Source organism: Caloenas nicobarica, chromosome 3 (genome assembly GCF_036013445.1).
Source record: "Caloenas nicobarica isolate bCalNic1 chromosome 3, bCalNic1.hap1, whole genome shotgun sequence".
NCBI lineage: Eukaryota > Metazoa > Chordata > Aves > Columbiformes > Columbidae > Caloenas > Caloenas nicobarica.
The window spans coordinates 57,629,705-57,644,426 of NC_088247.1; the positions used below are offsets into that span (position 1 = coordinate 57,629,705).

General features: G+C 39.1%; 1 protein-coding gene across 5 annotated transcripts in view; it reads left to right on the forward strand.

Annotated features, from left to right (window-relative positions):
* LAMA2 (laminin subunit alpha 2) overlaps nt 1-14,722 on the forward strand; it is a 361,287-nt gene that overhangs the window by 76,084 nt on the left and 270,481 nt on the right. For 4 of the 5 annotated variants that reach the window (XM_065632757.1, XM_065632758.1, XM_065632759.1 and 1 more), the window contains exon 2: nt 10,878-11,048. In XM_065632757.1, the coding sequence (XP_065488829.1) occupies nt 10,878-11,048 (171 nt within the window). Of the gene's footprint in view, nt 1-4,937; nt 5,193-10,877; nt 11,049-14,722 lie in introns of all 5 variants that reach the window. The other variant, XM_065632760.1, reaches the window with a different exon arrangement.

Here is a 14,722-nt window from a genome sequence, read left to right on the forward strand (position 1 = left end):
TAAAATCCAATCGAAAGACCTGAAGGATTCCTTTCCTTGATGTGTCATCCCATACAGTTTTAAAGCAACATGCAGGGCTTCATCTGTATGCAGAACTGACGGCTTTTAATGGAATGTAAAGATGTGACATCTGTGACAGCTGAGTCCACTTTTATAAAGAAGAAAAGAAGGGTTTCCACAAATACAGATAGGCACAGCGTTACCAGGGAAGTATTAAGAGCTGCCGATATAATTTAATTTTCAGGAATGATAAACTAAATATGTGTAGGGATGTTCAAGCTGGCTTATATTCTAAGCCAGATGTCTTTGGCAAGAAACAAGCAGAAACTGTATACCAGGTTGCATATTTGTCTCTAATTCTAAACCATGGTACATTGTCACTGGTTTGCTGACAGCCATCTGCTCAGACCTCATTTGATCTTCCCATTCAGTCACAGTTCAAGTAAAGGAACAAAATATATGTAAGGGAGGGGAATTATTGGGCTATTTTTCTCATGGAGAAAATAAATAATATTAAATATTATTTAAATCTTCTTTCTCACAAGATATATATTAAAAAGATACTGAAATCATGCACATATTCTTCATGAAACAGGAAGAATTTTAGACACATACAACTGTGACTACAGCTGCACCATCTGTTGTATTTGTATATCTGTATATCTTACATATATAATTTATAAATATGCTAAATTTATAAATACACTATTACAGCACTTATATGTATTTAGTAGCCCTTTTGTAGCGAAGCCTATGGCAAACAAATGTATGTAACATGCAGCAACTATTTCAATATACTAGAACAAAAGGGTGCAGTAAAATTGACACAATGTTCAAAATATTCTTTCATGGTCTTACATGTAACTGAAGAGTTTCTTGACTCAGTGCAGAGGAAACACCAATCTGTGTTACTATAGAAATATTCAATTTAAATTTGCAGTTTATTAAGCATTTATTTCGTAGTATCTCTCAGTTAATCAGCTAATTTGTGCCTCAGAATACTGACTGTATGGAAATGAAGTGCAGATAACATATTCTATTCTATGGAAAGCTGGGAGACTGCGTTGTGAAAAATACATTTTTCATTCTGCCTTCAATATGATAATCAGTGAAGGCCTTGACATTGCTAATTGTGCTTTATATGCATTGAAATTGAACAAATCAAAGGTGGAAGGCCTTACAATATTATCTGAGGAGAGCAAGTTGGTTCTCATTTTAGTAGGGTATTATGTAGCTTGGGTTTAAGTAACACATGCATGTAAAATGGTAAACATAAATGGTACACGTAGCTAAAATGTTGGTCTTAAAACCAGCATGGATTTATGGAGGGGAAATTGTGCTTTGCCTACCTGACAGCCTTCTACAACGAGGTGGCTGGCTTGCTAGATGAGGGGAGAAGAGTGAATGTTATTTATGTTAGTTTTTATTAAGGCTTTTGATGCTATGTCCACGTATCTTCATAGAAAAGCTGATGAAATATGGGTTAGATAGTCGCAAGGTGGATAAGTGTGATAATCAGCACGGCAGATTGAAAACTGAATGGATAGGCCCAGACAGTTGTGGTCAGTGACACAAAGTCCATGTGGAGGCAGGTCACTTGTGATGTACCCCAGGGGTCACTATTGGGTCAAATACTGTATAACTGTATATTCCATAATGACCTGGATGATGGGTCAGAGTGCACCCTCAAGGCAATACAAAATTGAACAGAGTGGCTGATACACGAGAAGACCGTGCTGCTATCTAGAGGGACTTTGGCAGGCTGGAGAAGTGGACTAAACAAGAACCTCATGAAGTTCAACAGAGGCAAGTGCAAAGTCCCACACTACCTCCTGGGGAAGAACATCCCCATGCAGCAGTACAGACTAGGACCAAATGGCTAGAAAGCAGCTTTGCAGAGAAGGACCTGGGTGTCATTTTTCCCCCTCCTTCAGTGGAAAGGATCTGGGATAGATGAATCATACAGGTGTCTCTTTCTCTCCTCCATCCTCTTTTAGCAAATGGAGGAAGTGCATGAGTGGGGGGAACCAAACCTACAGTGTCTTCTGAGTATGGAGACGCTGGGATTCAGATGAGGGAACTGATTAAAAATTGATGTTTTTAGCTATATCATTGTAAGTTGACGTGTGCTATCTAAGAACAGAATATATGCAATTTGGGAGAATTCTTCTTTGTTTTAGATCAGTGCTGTCTCTCAAAGTTCCTTTTACTTTTTCTTGTTAGGCCTGCTTGGCCTACCAGGACCATACTACTGCATTGCAAAGGTTTTAATGAAGGTCATGCGGCTAATAAACACAAGGAAATAACTGTAGAGAGTGCTGCTTGCTTCTTCATGCATAGTGCACTCCTTCTACAGATACAGTATTTGTACAACCAGGATTTTGCACTTTGAAATTTGTGCCAGAATACAGACATATATTTGAAAATCAGTGTGTGCCTGATGCAAATTGAGCATATTAATACCTTTGAAAATGAGATGCCCATTAAATTTTGTGCTTTAGATTTTTGGTTCAGTGGGAGTTCTGCCATGGGTGTCAGGGAGACAGGATTTCATCTTCACCTGTATTTTTCCTGTTCTGCTGTGAAAAACAACCTTCTGTGACAGCGCTAGGAAAAAGAAAATTAATTACAAAGCTGGAAGAATGCTTACATAATACAATAGTGGGGTAAGCCAATAGAAATTTTTTCACTCAGTCTCCCAATCTGTAAAACTGATTGGGTTTTGCTATTAAAATCAGCAAAGTCCCTACAGATTTTCAATGCTGTAAGCTGTGGAGAGGCAAGGTAATATTACTAGATATCAATATACGCTCTTTCAGATGCCTGTTATTTTGTAAGGATTATAGTTAGCTTTACTATCAGGCTGCTTCAGGTTAGGGTTTTTGTGTTGGCAGTTGCACTTCCCCCCTTCACACCATGAGAACTGGTGTGGTAGTTGCACATCCCTCTCTCAGAACTGAGGCCTTCAATGGGGCAGCTGATGGCTCTTTGTGGAGACCCAGAGTCGGTGGGCAGGGTCGTCAGCAGAGGAGGGGCCGAGAGCGCGCACAGCCCGGAGAAGCCGAGAAGCTTCTGGAATGCCCACAGCCAGACCTGATCAGACCATAAATGGGGTTCCCACCGGAGACTCCCTTTGTGTGGTCTCCTCGGAGCTGCGGGTGTGCCATGCTGCCGGAGTCCCTCCCCTTAGATGGAGAAAGCCGTCTGAGGTAACTTCCCGGGATGGGGAGCGCCTCACCTCTGCATGTGGGTGAGTGATAAATTACTGAATATATGCTTTAATAAGACCTCGCCTGGTAGGTGTGTGTAAATTCCTTGTCTGGGACAGACGAGTGTAAATTCCTTGCCTGGGGCAGGCAAGCGTAAGTCCTGGCCGCAGTAGGCTACTGTTTATCTCTTATGGGCAAAACGGAGCAGAGAGGGCTCTGGTTTGGTTTTTTGTGAGTGCATATATGCACGCCGTGGATCCTCATTATCCTTATTTCGCTACACCCCAAATAATCTCCTAACCTAATATCCGAACCTGTATCTTATGTTATCGGAGTGCTAACTAATTGTATAAACCCCGTTTCTAATCGGTTTATCGGCGGTACTTTTCCGGCCAGAATAAAGTTTGTTTTGGACCTTGTTGTCCGCCTAAACTTATTTTGGGGTGCCTCTGTGACAGTTTTATACTATGTCTTTTGTGTTGAAGTTAAATGTGCAGCTGAATGCATGTAATGTTACTCAGTACAAAGAAAGAAATTACCTGAAAGTAAAAGCGAGCCATATCTACTATCAAACATTGAAAACTACATTTCCACTTCCTTTGGAAGGAAAAGAAGGATGACTACCTAACAGTACAATGGTCTAGGGCAACTAACATAAACGGGGACTGAAATATTTGTTTTCCGATTTTGTTTTCTTCTGGACAAATGGGCTCAGTGTCAATTTTTTTCAGACTGCAAGCTCTGTTGTGTCTGGACAGCTATTTCTTCAAATTGGGCTTATTTTCCAGTTGTATAAAACTCTTCATCTACATTGTGGGTAGAGTGCATTAAGTTATTCCCTGTGGTGCACAGCTGGAAGCTATTCTGTGCTGCAACATTTTGTTTTGTTTTGTCCCAGTTTTTTCTCCCCACTGTGTTCCCACAGCCTCGCAGGGCTCTGCGCTGCAGCAGCAAAGTCTTGCTTTTTCCAGTGACACTTCTGAGAACATCTGAAATTGACATATTCTCTTTTGTCTTTTTAGTACAAATTCAGCGGCAAACAGCTCTGCTTGACTGCACGAACATTTCAAAGTGCTCTATAGACGAGGAAGATTGGCTTGAAAAGTTAGACATATTTAGGCAGGCTGTTTTATTTGCTTCTTTGAAGAGACTAGGGATATTTTGAGAAGATTGAAGGAAATATACAGTGCCAAATATTGGTCTGTTTAGAAGAGAGAAGAGGAATATGCAGGTCTTAACAGAGCTGTCTTTTTTGGGAGGAAAACATTTTCTCTGTTCTAATGCTTTAATAAGACACAAAGAAATCCCAGAGTTGGTAAACCAAAGTTTGTCTTCTATCTTGGAAGTATTTTAAAAATACTATTAAATAACAAAAATGATTTTTTTTTTAAAGTTAACACTTTGATTATGCATGCAGGGACTGTGATTATTTACATTAATTTTACCCTCAGTAAAATAGGGCACCGATCTTATAGCTCTGTAATTACAATCTAGACATTGAATAATACTGAATGCAAAAGGTGTGTACCAACCATTTTCTGTCAGGAAGAAAGGTTACAGACCCTTCTTTCAGTGTGTAATTGCAGTGGTCTTTCTGCTTCTATTTTTCATCTCTCCCAGTCTCCCCCACTCAGGTAGCCAGTTCCTTCCTTCATCTCCACGTGAAGATCTCTGCTGCTGTCTTCCATCTCCTGTCACTAATTGGTGTTTCTTTTGTTCTCGCTCAAGGTGGCTGCCGCTTCCTCCATGCAGTAGCAGAAGCCTAACACAGGTTATAATCTTGATCTTGGTTCTTCCCCTGTGATTCCTGCTTCCATTGTAATGCTGGAGTGTCATTCTATTGAGATGTATCCCACCAGTTGCTCTGTAGATGTAGGATCCTGATGTGATTGAAACTGTATTTGCAACTCTCCGTGGGTTATGTGAAAGGAAGAAAAACATAGCTGTCAGGACTGGTAAATGGCAGGAAGACTAATGTACAAGGTAATTATTTTGTTTACATTGGTATCTATTTTCAGTACCCCTCCTTTGCTGTAGTTGCTCCTTCACATATTTCAAAAGTGGGTTACCCCAGTGACTGTCCCCACTTCATAATGAACCTGTAATCACCATTCAGCAGCTGCAGATAATATATTTGATTTCCCACTAGAATCCCTCCATCCTCTCTCAGCTCAGGAAATAGCTAGGTCTTGCAGAGTGCTCTGAAGGTCAATCAAGTTGTGCTATTTGGGAGGAGAGAGTGAGACTGAATTCAACAGCTGACAGGCTTTATGAAAATGTCTTGTACCTGCTACTTGTGTAGCTCATGTGCTTCTGCTGATCTCAACCATTGCAATGAAGCATGTGGAAAATCTGTCAGTTTGGCAGAGAAGTAGGTAACAGGGCATGACAAAATAGGGCAGGATGCCAGGCATCAGATTGGTGGGTTGTATTCCACTGGTACTCATTGAGCTTTTATGAGCTGGAGGTTAGTGAGGAAATGTGAAAAGCACGTAAAAGAAAACGTGTGAAGCTGGGCCGTTAGTTTCTTTTATGCAATGAGATTAGGAAAACATAAGAAAATCAGGTAGTACTGCTGTGCAGAAAACCGTAAAGAAATCACCAATCTCAGAGAATGTTCTGAGGATCTGTAGAATAAATAACCATTAATAAGACCTTTGTGGGTGCAAGATAATAATGAGAGGCAGTATAGAGGTCAATGGCTGGTGGTAAAAAATAATACTGGCAAAAATGTCATGATTTCATTAGCAACGCCACACAAAATTAAGTTTACAATTTCTATTCCATTTTGGGTGGACCTTCATGTAGGGCTATATGTGCTACCACCCTTAGTAAGAAACTACTACAGGTATGTGTTAGAAGCAATAGTGAGGAAAAATGTGAAAGAGGAGAATGATAACAGTGATGCCTCCCAGGATAAAACCCTGCAACAGCCAGTGATTTCTGAACTGACAGTTGAACACCAAGCCCTTCATGTTTAATAGCACCAGGCGAACCCATGTTACATGTATTAATCTAATTGGTTTTTAATCCATTCCTGCTTTTGGAATTAAAAAAATATAGAATTTATTAATGTTTTCTAGATACTAATTTCTATCATACTGAAAAGCAGTTCCATTTATAAACAGACAAAAAAAATCCTAATCAATGAAGACAAATTTGCATGATAAGTTGACTCAGCACCCCCAATTTGTGGTAGAAGGGTAACTAAACTTATCACGTTTACTTCCAAATGTTCACTTGCTAAACCCATTTATGTTTTTAAATACAGCTATATCATTTTATACATCTCCCATTCAGTTCTTTTCTCAGTAGAAAACTCACAACCTATGAATGTCGACATTCAGAAGTTGATCCACAGCTGTGGTCCTGTCACACTTTGCTTTATCTGTTTTAGTTTTACCATGTCCTTTTAGAGATGAGAGACAAGGAATATCATACAGTATTTGAGTTGTCATTACAGATAAATTTATTTGACAATTTTGTTTCTATTCCTCAAACTAATATTTTCATTGAAATATCCATAATAAATCTTTCAGGGGTGATATGTATTAATTTCCAATCCTCAATTTCATCTGCCATTTTATTGCCTAGACACATTATACTGTGAAATTTTTCTACCACTCTTTGTGGTCTTTCATTATTTTTATTATCCTGATTAATTTCTGTCATCAATAAACTGTCATCTTACTTTTAATCCTCTTTTCTAAGTTACTTATGTAACTGTTGAACAAAACAGGATTCAGCAAAGATTGCTATGTTTTTCCAGTATTGTTCACCATTTTCCTTTTTTGTTGTTGCTATTATCTCATGAGAGGTCCCTTCTATGTCATCATAGCCTAGTTCCTTTAATGGCTTTTGCAGAATTGTGTCAAAATCTGTTTTTTAATCTAAATATAAACTCAGTGAATCACTCATACCTATATGCTTGCCAATGTTCACAAAGAACTCTAACATTGATAAAGGATGGCTCATGAGACCTCTGATTCCAAGCATCCTCTATTATTGTCTTTAAGATAGATATTCAGTTCTGCTTTGATACAGGAATAATTAAAAAAACTGATAATATAGTCAGCACTTTGGTAGCACACCCCACTTAACTAGAACAGTGGCAGTGTAGAACTTGAGTACATTGGAGTTTGTAGGCAAAAACCAGCTACTCCTGCTGATTCGCTGCTTTTAATTTTTACCTTTTTTTTTTTTCTAAAACTGTTTCTGTTGACAATATGTGCTAAGCTTATCATCACTAATTCTGTAGAGAGTTGAGCAGTTTTCTTGATTACCCTTGCGTGGTACACCACTTTAAAGAATTTTCCTTTCATAGTTTAATCGCCTGTCAACACTAAACAGTCTATCAGGCTTCTATGCTCTAAAAACTCCATGGAATATGTTCCATGCTTAAAGACTCAAGTGGAAAGCAGAAAGATGACCATGCCCATTTCATAGGTGAGAATCTGAAACTGTATTTTTTTCTCTTCATGCCACAGAAATCTGTTGAAAACCAGAAATTGAACTCAAGCTGCTGAAACCACTGCCTAATTAGAAGCCAGTCTTTTCTACCTGTTTCCTCTGTGCAATTGCTAAAATTTTGGTATTTTTAACAGGTAGAAATGAATGCTAATCCATTTTTGTTAGTGACACAAAGGAGGGAAAAGATTGATATACCTGGCAGTTGAAGGGAGTAGAATTTCTCTGCTTGCACTTGAGCTACACAAAATAAGGATAATGTGTTTCTGACTCAGAGGCATTTTACCCAGTCTTCACACTGGAGCAAATGATTTCTAAAGGTGTTTGGCAATAAAGAAAGAAGAGCTGTCTGTAATTATAGCAGATAATGTTTTTGGAAGTATTTCATAGCAGGACGCCCATAGAATTCAAGGTGGGATTGATAACTAAATAAACTTTATAGTTTTATGAGAGGTTGAATTTTAAGATGCACAGAACTAGTACATCAATTTAAAATATTTCTTCTGCGTGATTATCATCATGAAAAATAAGGCAAAATTCTCTAAAAAAATGAACTGTGGTGTCTTGAGCTCTCTTGCCTCTTTCCCTGGGAATTTATGGTTGGATAGATGGGAATCTTAGAAAGGGTAAACAGTATATACTAGCATCACAAACATTCACATTTTTATTTCATATTCAGAAAGCCTGACTAAAGGATTCAAGACAATGCTTTCATCTTCTTTATTGCTAGAATCTCCTGCCTATGTTGTGAAAGTACTCTATATATTAATTGCTAGAAAGCAATATGAATAGTACTGCTTCCTCCATTCCATCAGGCTTCAACATCAAACGTTCTTTAAAAGCAAAGCCTTATTTTGGGCTACACAAAGCAGCATCATAGGATCATAGAATATCTCGAGCTGCAAGGGACCCATAAGGATCATCAAGTCCAGTTCCCTGCTCCTCACAGAAAAAGATGAGTCAAAAAAAGTTCAAATATGTAGTAATTAATTGTAATTTTTAACTTGTTAAAATTCCAGGGCTGGAGAACGAATTAATGTGAAACACTAAGTGCTGGGTGCAGTGTGGGAGCACTTTGTGCTTCTCTTGCTCTCTGCCTGTCGAATCTGCGCCTGTGAGCCCGCAGGGAATGCGATGTGGTGCGCTTCTCTCAGCGGCTCTGGATCTTGATGTGATCTTTTCAGTGGGACGCCTGATACTGGTTTCGGTGCCTGTGTTTGTACTGATTATGGGCAAGGTTTTGTAGCAGTTTTACCCTAAGCTGCACTGTACATAAAAGAGGTTATCTGAGAGTGATATTATGTTCTAATTCATGAGTTCCTTAAGTACTCTTCATTTACTTAATGCTTCTTCCATGGACTCTGGAGGCTTTTTGGCTGTTCTTTTTCAGCTGTTCCACTGGTTTTTGAAGGATTTATTCTCCTGATGCCATGTACTGCAATTCCTTGCATATAGGATCGTTCTATCCTTTTTATGGGGTTCACTTTTGAGGGAATAGAATACTTAACTCCAAACCAAATGCCAGATTCTGTGTTAAGACTAAATGATAACTAGCTTTTACACTATTAACTTGGTAAAGACTAAAAAGAGAATAATGAGGCTGTAAGTCAACATAGGAAGTTCCACAGCTATTAATTCATCTACTCTACTAATGCTTACATAGATTCTTATCAGGTACCCTCATTGTAGAAGGCAGCAAATATCACTGAATGCATCGAATAAAAATACTGTATAGATTTTAAAACAGGATGAAAATTAGCTGTAATCAATACAGAAGAAGCAAGCTACACAATCAGTAAAATCTCAACTATTGATTGACTATACAAATTGGACAGATTAGTAACTAATGGGTTGCCATGTTCAAGCAAGATGTTTAACATGGTTTTAAAGTAAGTGTGAGAGTCCCTAACTCACAATGTCAGAGGACAGCTGCACCATGACCACCCAAGCACGGTAATTAAATAGCAAGCAGGTTAATTGCAAAGGCAAGCAAGAGACTGGAGTTGAAGGACTGAAAGGAGTCAGTTGAATAGTGGTGTCCAACTGTGGAAAAGGAAAAGGAAAGTCATTACAAAGAGAGCTTCGTCAGTGTACAATAATTGCAGATTCAGTTTTGATTAAAGTCTTATTTTAAGGTTATAATAATGCAATAGGGTTAGAAGCTGGTTGAATTGCAGAAGGGTGGGTTTGGGGCCAGTGGGAATTATCATAAAATAAATCTGAAGATGATTCCAATCCATATCTCAGATTTTTTTGTTGTTTTAGTTTCACGTGAAGCCATGGCAAATTACACTTTTGAGGATGCAAAACTGATGTGAGGGGCTAATGTATACATTCAACATATCATATCACTTTGTCTCCATGGCTCAATTTTACCACGGCTCAAAGGTTTTGATCAGTATTTAGTGGGAAGGAGAGTAACCCAGCTAAATGATTGTTCTTCATATGGTTTCTAATCTTTATAGCTTACTGCTACATAGAACTCGGTTCAGCAGAGCACTCAGACATGTGCTTAAGTACTGTGCTGAATGAGAACTAGAATACATCACTCAGCGTGTGCACCTGAAAAGGCTAACAACAGTACTGCCATAAAAGATATAATTTTGTATATATTATCATCTTCTTGAGGAAAGGGAAGCTACACGTGGCAGATGCTATTCATGTTCCTGCATGAATTACTCAGCTCCTCTGATGACAAGGGTGACTATGAGGTCATAAGCAGAAAAGTAGTATAGCATAATACAAGCGATGCAGTCTGTGAAGGAAAAGCTTTCCCATGGAGATGTAAGCAGAAAAGAAGAATAATTAAGAGTTTTCATATGTAATTTTCATACAATATTTCAATGTCCAATTGGGAAGGAACATAAGATTTGATTATGAAAAAAAACACAATGCTTTGTATGGTTCCATACTTTCTCCTTTGGTGTCTTGCTGTTGTTCAAGATATAACTGGAACGTACCAATTACAATTTTAGAAGGGAACAAGGAGGAAACTGTCAGTATAATGGCTTTATTCTGATTCTAGATTCAAACCCAGAGTTGTTGGTGCTTTTCTGTGCTTCGTTATTTCCATAGTTGTTAAAAACTTAGCCTTTGTTTTAATGCTGTAACAGGCGTTATGTTCATTTATGATTGTCCTGATAAATTCACCTTGCTTTTGCCTTTGTTGCTTTTGTTTATGATTTTTTTTTTTTTTTTTAGGTTTGTTTCCTGCAGTGCTGAACCTGGCTACTAATGCTCTCATCACAACCAATGCTACCTGTGGAGAAAAGGGTCGGGAAATGTACTGCAAACTTGTTGAACATGTGCCTGGACAGCCTGCAAGGAATCCTCAGTGCCGTATTTGTGATCAAAGGAGCAGGGTTCCCCATCGTACGTGTGCCACTTTCATTTTGTTCCTTTAAAAATATTTTTTTTCCAAATATTGTAGATACTTGACAAACAACACTGTAGATCACTGGCCCAATTACTATGAAATGTCTGTCTCTTCTTAAATGAGGTTACCTATCTCTTCCATTGATATTTCAAGATCTCTATCTGTTATGTGTACTCCTCGAACTGAATTTTCTAACTCAGATTAAAGTGGAGCACCTAAATTAAGCTTTAGGAAAATTAATTACGTGCAGCTGTTGTTGTATTCCCTTGATATATACTGACCATGAATGAAAACCAGATGACTTTTACCTGCATATTTACATGTAGAATTTGAACATTTTGGACAATCTAAGTGTATTGGGTTTGCATGGCAAGGTTTTGGTAGTGGGAGGGCTACAGGGGTGGCTTCTGTGAGAAGCTGCTAGAAGCTTCTCTCATGTCCGATAGAGTTGGTGACAAAGACAGACTTACTGCTGGCCAAGGCCGAGCCCATCAGCAACAGTGGTAGTACCTCTGGGATAACGTAGTTAGGAAGTGGGGGGAAATTGTGCACCACCAGCAGCAGCCAGAAGAAAGGAGTGAGAATATGTGAGAGACACAGCACTGCAGACACCAAGGTCAGTGAAGGAGGAGGGCAGGAGGTGCTGCAGGCGTCAGAGCAGACATTCCCCTGCAACCCGTGGTGCAGCCGTGGTGAGGCCGGCTGTCCCGCTGCAGCCCATGGAGGTCCATGGTGGAGCAGAGATCCACCTGCAGCCCAGGGAGGACCCCACACTGGAGCAGGTGGATGCCCAAAGAAGGGTGTGATGCTGGGGAGAGCCCACACTGGAGCAGGCTCCTGGCAGGACCTGTGGCCCCATGGAGAGAGGAGCCCAGGCTGGAGCAGGTTTGCTGGCAGGACTTGTGACTCTGTGGGGGACCCATGCTGGAGCAGTCTGTCCCTGAAGGTCTGCACCCTGTGGAAGGGACCCACGCTGGAGCTGTTTGTGAAGAACTGCAGCCTGTGGGAAGAACCCACATTAGAGAAATTCATGGAGAGCTGTCTCTTGTGGGATGGGCCCCATGCTGGAGCAGGGGAAGATTGTGAGGAGTCCTCACCCTGAGGAGGAAGGAGCAGCAGAGATGACATGTGATGACCTGACCACAACCCCCATTCCCTGTCCCCCTGTGCTGCTTGGGGATGGAGGTAGAGAATCACAGAATGAAGTTGAACCCAGGAAGAAAAAAGGGATAGGAGGAAGGTGTTATAAGATTTAGTTTTTATTTCTCGTCACCCTCCTCTGGTTTTGAGTGGCAATAAATTCAGTTAATTACCCCAAGTTGAGTCTGTTTTGCCTGTGACGGTAATTGGTGAATAATCTCCTTCTGTCCGTATCCCAACCCATGAGCCTTTTGTTATATTTTCTCTCCTCTGTCCAGGTGAGGAGGGGAGCAATACAGCGGCTTTGGTGGGCACCTGGCATCCAGCCAAGGTTAACCCACCACACGAAGCATCATCTGAAATTTCAGTTGAGGGCCAACTCCAGTTTTATTTCATTGTGTTCTGGGATATTTTTCTTCTTCGTTTGATGTTAATTCAGTTTAACTGAGCCAGCATAAGTAGTATAAGATAATGGAGCGCTGCTTAGTTTAATTGTTTATTTTTTCATATTAAAATTGATCTTTGCTAACACTGCTTTCTTAAAGACTACCCGGAAGCAAAATCAGTTTTTGAGTATAGATTTGTTACTATTTGCTTCCAGAGATTCATATTTCTATACAGTTGGGAAGATTAGAACTAAGAAAATTTCTTAGTCAAATCATACAAGTTTAATTCCATTTGAACTTGCAGTGAAAAACATGAATAGCGTTAACGTTGTTAGATTTTTGTGAGTATATTGGCACTGTAGTTGGTAAAGGGTGTTGATAAACTTGAGACAGCTTTTAATGCAATACCTAAAATTTTGGAAGAAGCAGAGCCATAGAGGCTCTCTTTCTTTCCAGTTGTTTCCCTCTAAAATCTAGCTCAGATATATTTACACCTCATGACACAGCACATTTAAGCATGTGCTTAAAGCCACAGAAAAAAAAAAAGACATTTAATTTATCTGCTAGTTCTAGATGAGCTGTCTATGTAGCTTTTCAGACAGAAACTTGTTTAGCTTCTCTTTAGAAATCTCCTTCCAGGGCCGCCCTTCATAGAGTTACTTTACTCACTCCAAAGTCTTTTCCTAATAGCTAATCTGCATTTTCCTTGCAGGAATTCATGTAACATTTTTCCTAACTTCAGTCAATACAGGGAATGGATTATTCCCTTTTTCTTTACAAAAGTATTTTACTTAATTGAGGGTTGATGGTATTGTTCTATCTAGTTTCTACACCAAACTATCTCTTTTCCTTCATTCTCCTCATAGGTTGTATTTTCTAGAACTCTAACTGTGCAAATTGCAGTTCTCTGAGTTCTCTCTAGAGGTTTTCATCTTTATTAAAATTCACCTGCGCTTCTACCAGCACTGCATAGAGATGCAGGTTTGCTTCAGAATGGACAGAATATGTTCCTGTTTACATGTTTTACTTAGATATTTCCCCTTTTTAATGGTGTGACACCACTGAGAGAGATATATAGCTAGCTGTCCATTATAATCCCCAGATACTTTCCTGCTAAATGGGTACACAGCCATTTGCTCCCCACCTTGTATTCGTGAAGCTAATTGTAATTGCCCCAGTACAAACTACTTCATTTGTCTGAACACAGTTGTAAACTATTTTTTTTTTCCCAATATAGTTTTCCAAGTTTCTATATCTTCTTTAATTGTAGTAAATGCTGCCTTCTAAGGAAAGGTCATATGATTTTGTAGCAATATGTTATATTATAGTAGTGTGTCTCACTCAGAGATGATCTCGGGGGTTTTTGGAACCATTCCAACTGGCAGAAACACTGTGCAATAGATTCTTTCATTTCTTTATAGATGGGTGTTTAGAAATGCATGCACATCATATGAGTTTATTTTCTATATCAAGTTTGTTTAATTCAAAAAACAAACCTAAACTAGAGCTGGATTGCTTTGTTCCCATGTCCTGCATATGCTGTCAGATAGTGTACACTAATGTATGTATATACACAGACATACATATGTGTGTATCTGTATATATATATATAAACCCCATCTGAATGATTTATATCTGTGTTTCCCCTCACTCCTACTCTCTTAAAAACTTGAATCTGCCCAGCTTCATAATGTCTGGTCTTTTGTTGCCAACCACATCTCATTTTAAGGTTTTTAAATGTTCATTTGGCAGGAGGAAGTGACTTATTTAAACAGAGATGGCTCATTAATAGAAGAACCATGTAATGTAACCAGACTTTAAATGATCCCCCTGGAATGTGCAAGTCTGGAGTGCCTCCCCTTAATTACTGTAGTAGGAAATGAACACAAATTCCCTGGTTAATCACGTGAGCCCAAATTAAAGAGCACAGTTTGATGGGCTCACTCTGTAAGTTCTCCTCCTTGCCATCCATCAGAGAGATTGGCCCTTGAACTGCATTTGCTATCCAGTTCATTTTTACAAATATTGTATTATTTTCCCTTACCTTTTAAATAGGCAAAACATAGCGGCAATTAATCAGTGTTTTCACATGAATTATGATTAAACTTTCATAATGGTGATTACAGTTAATTGTTGGTTCATCT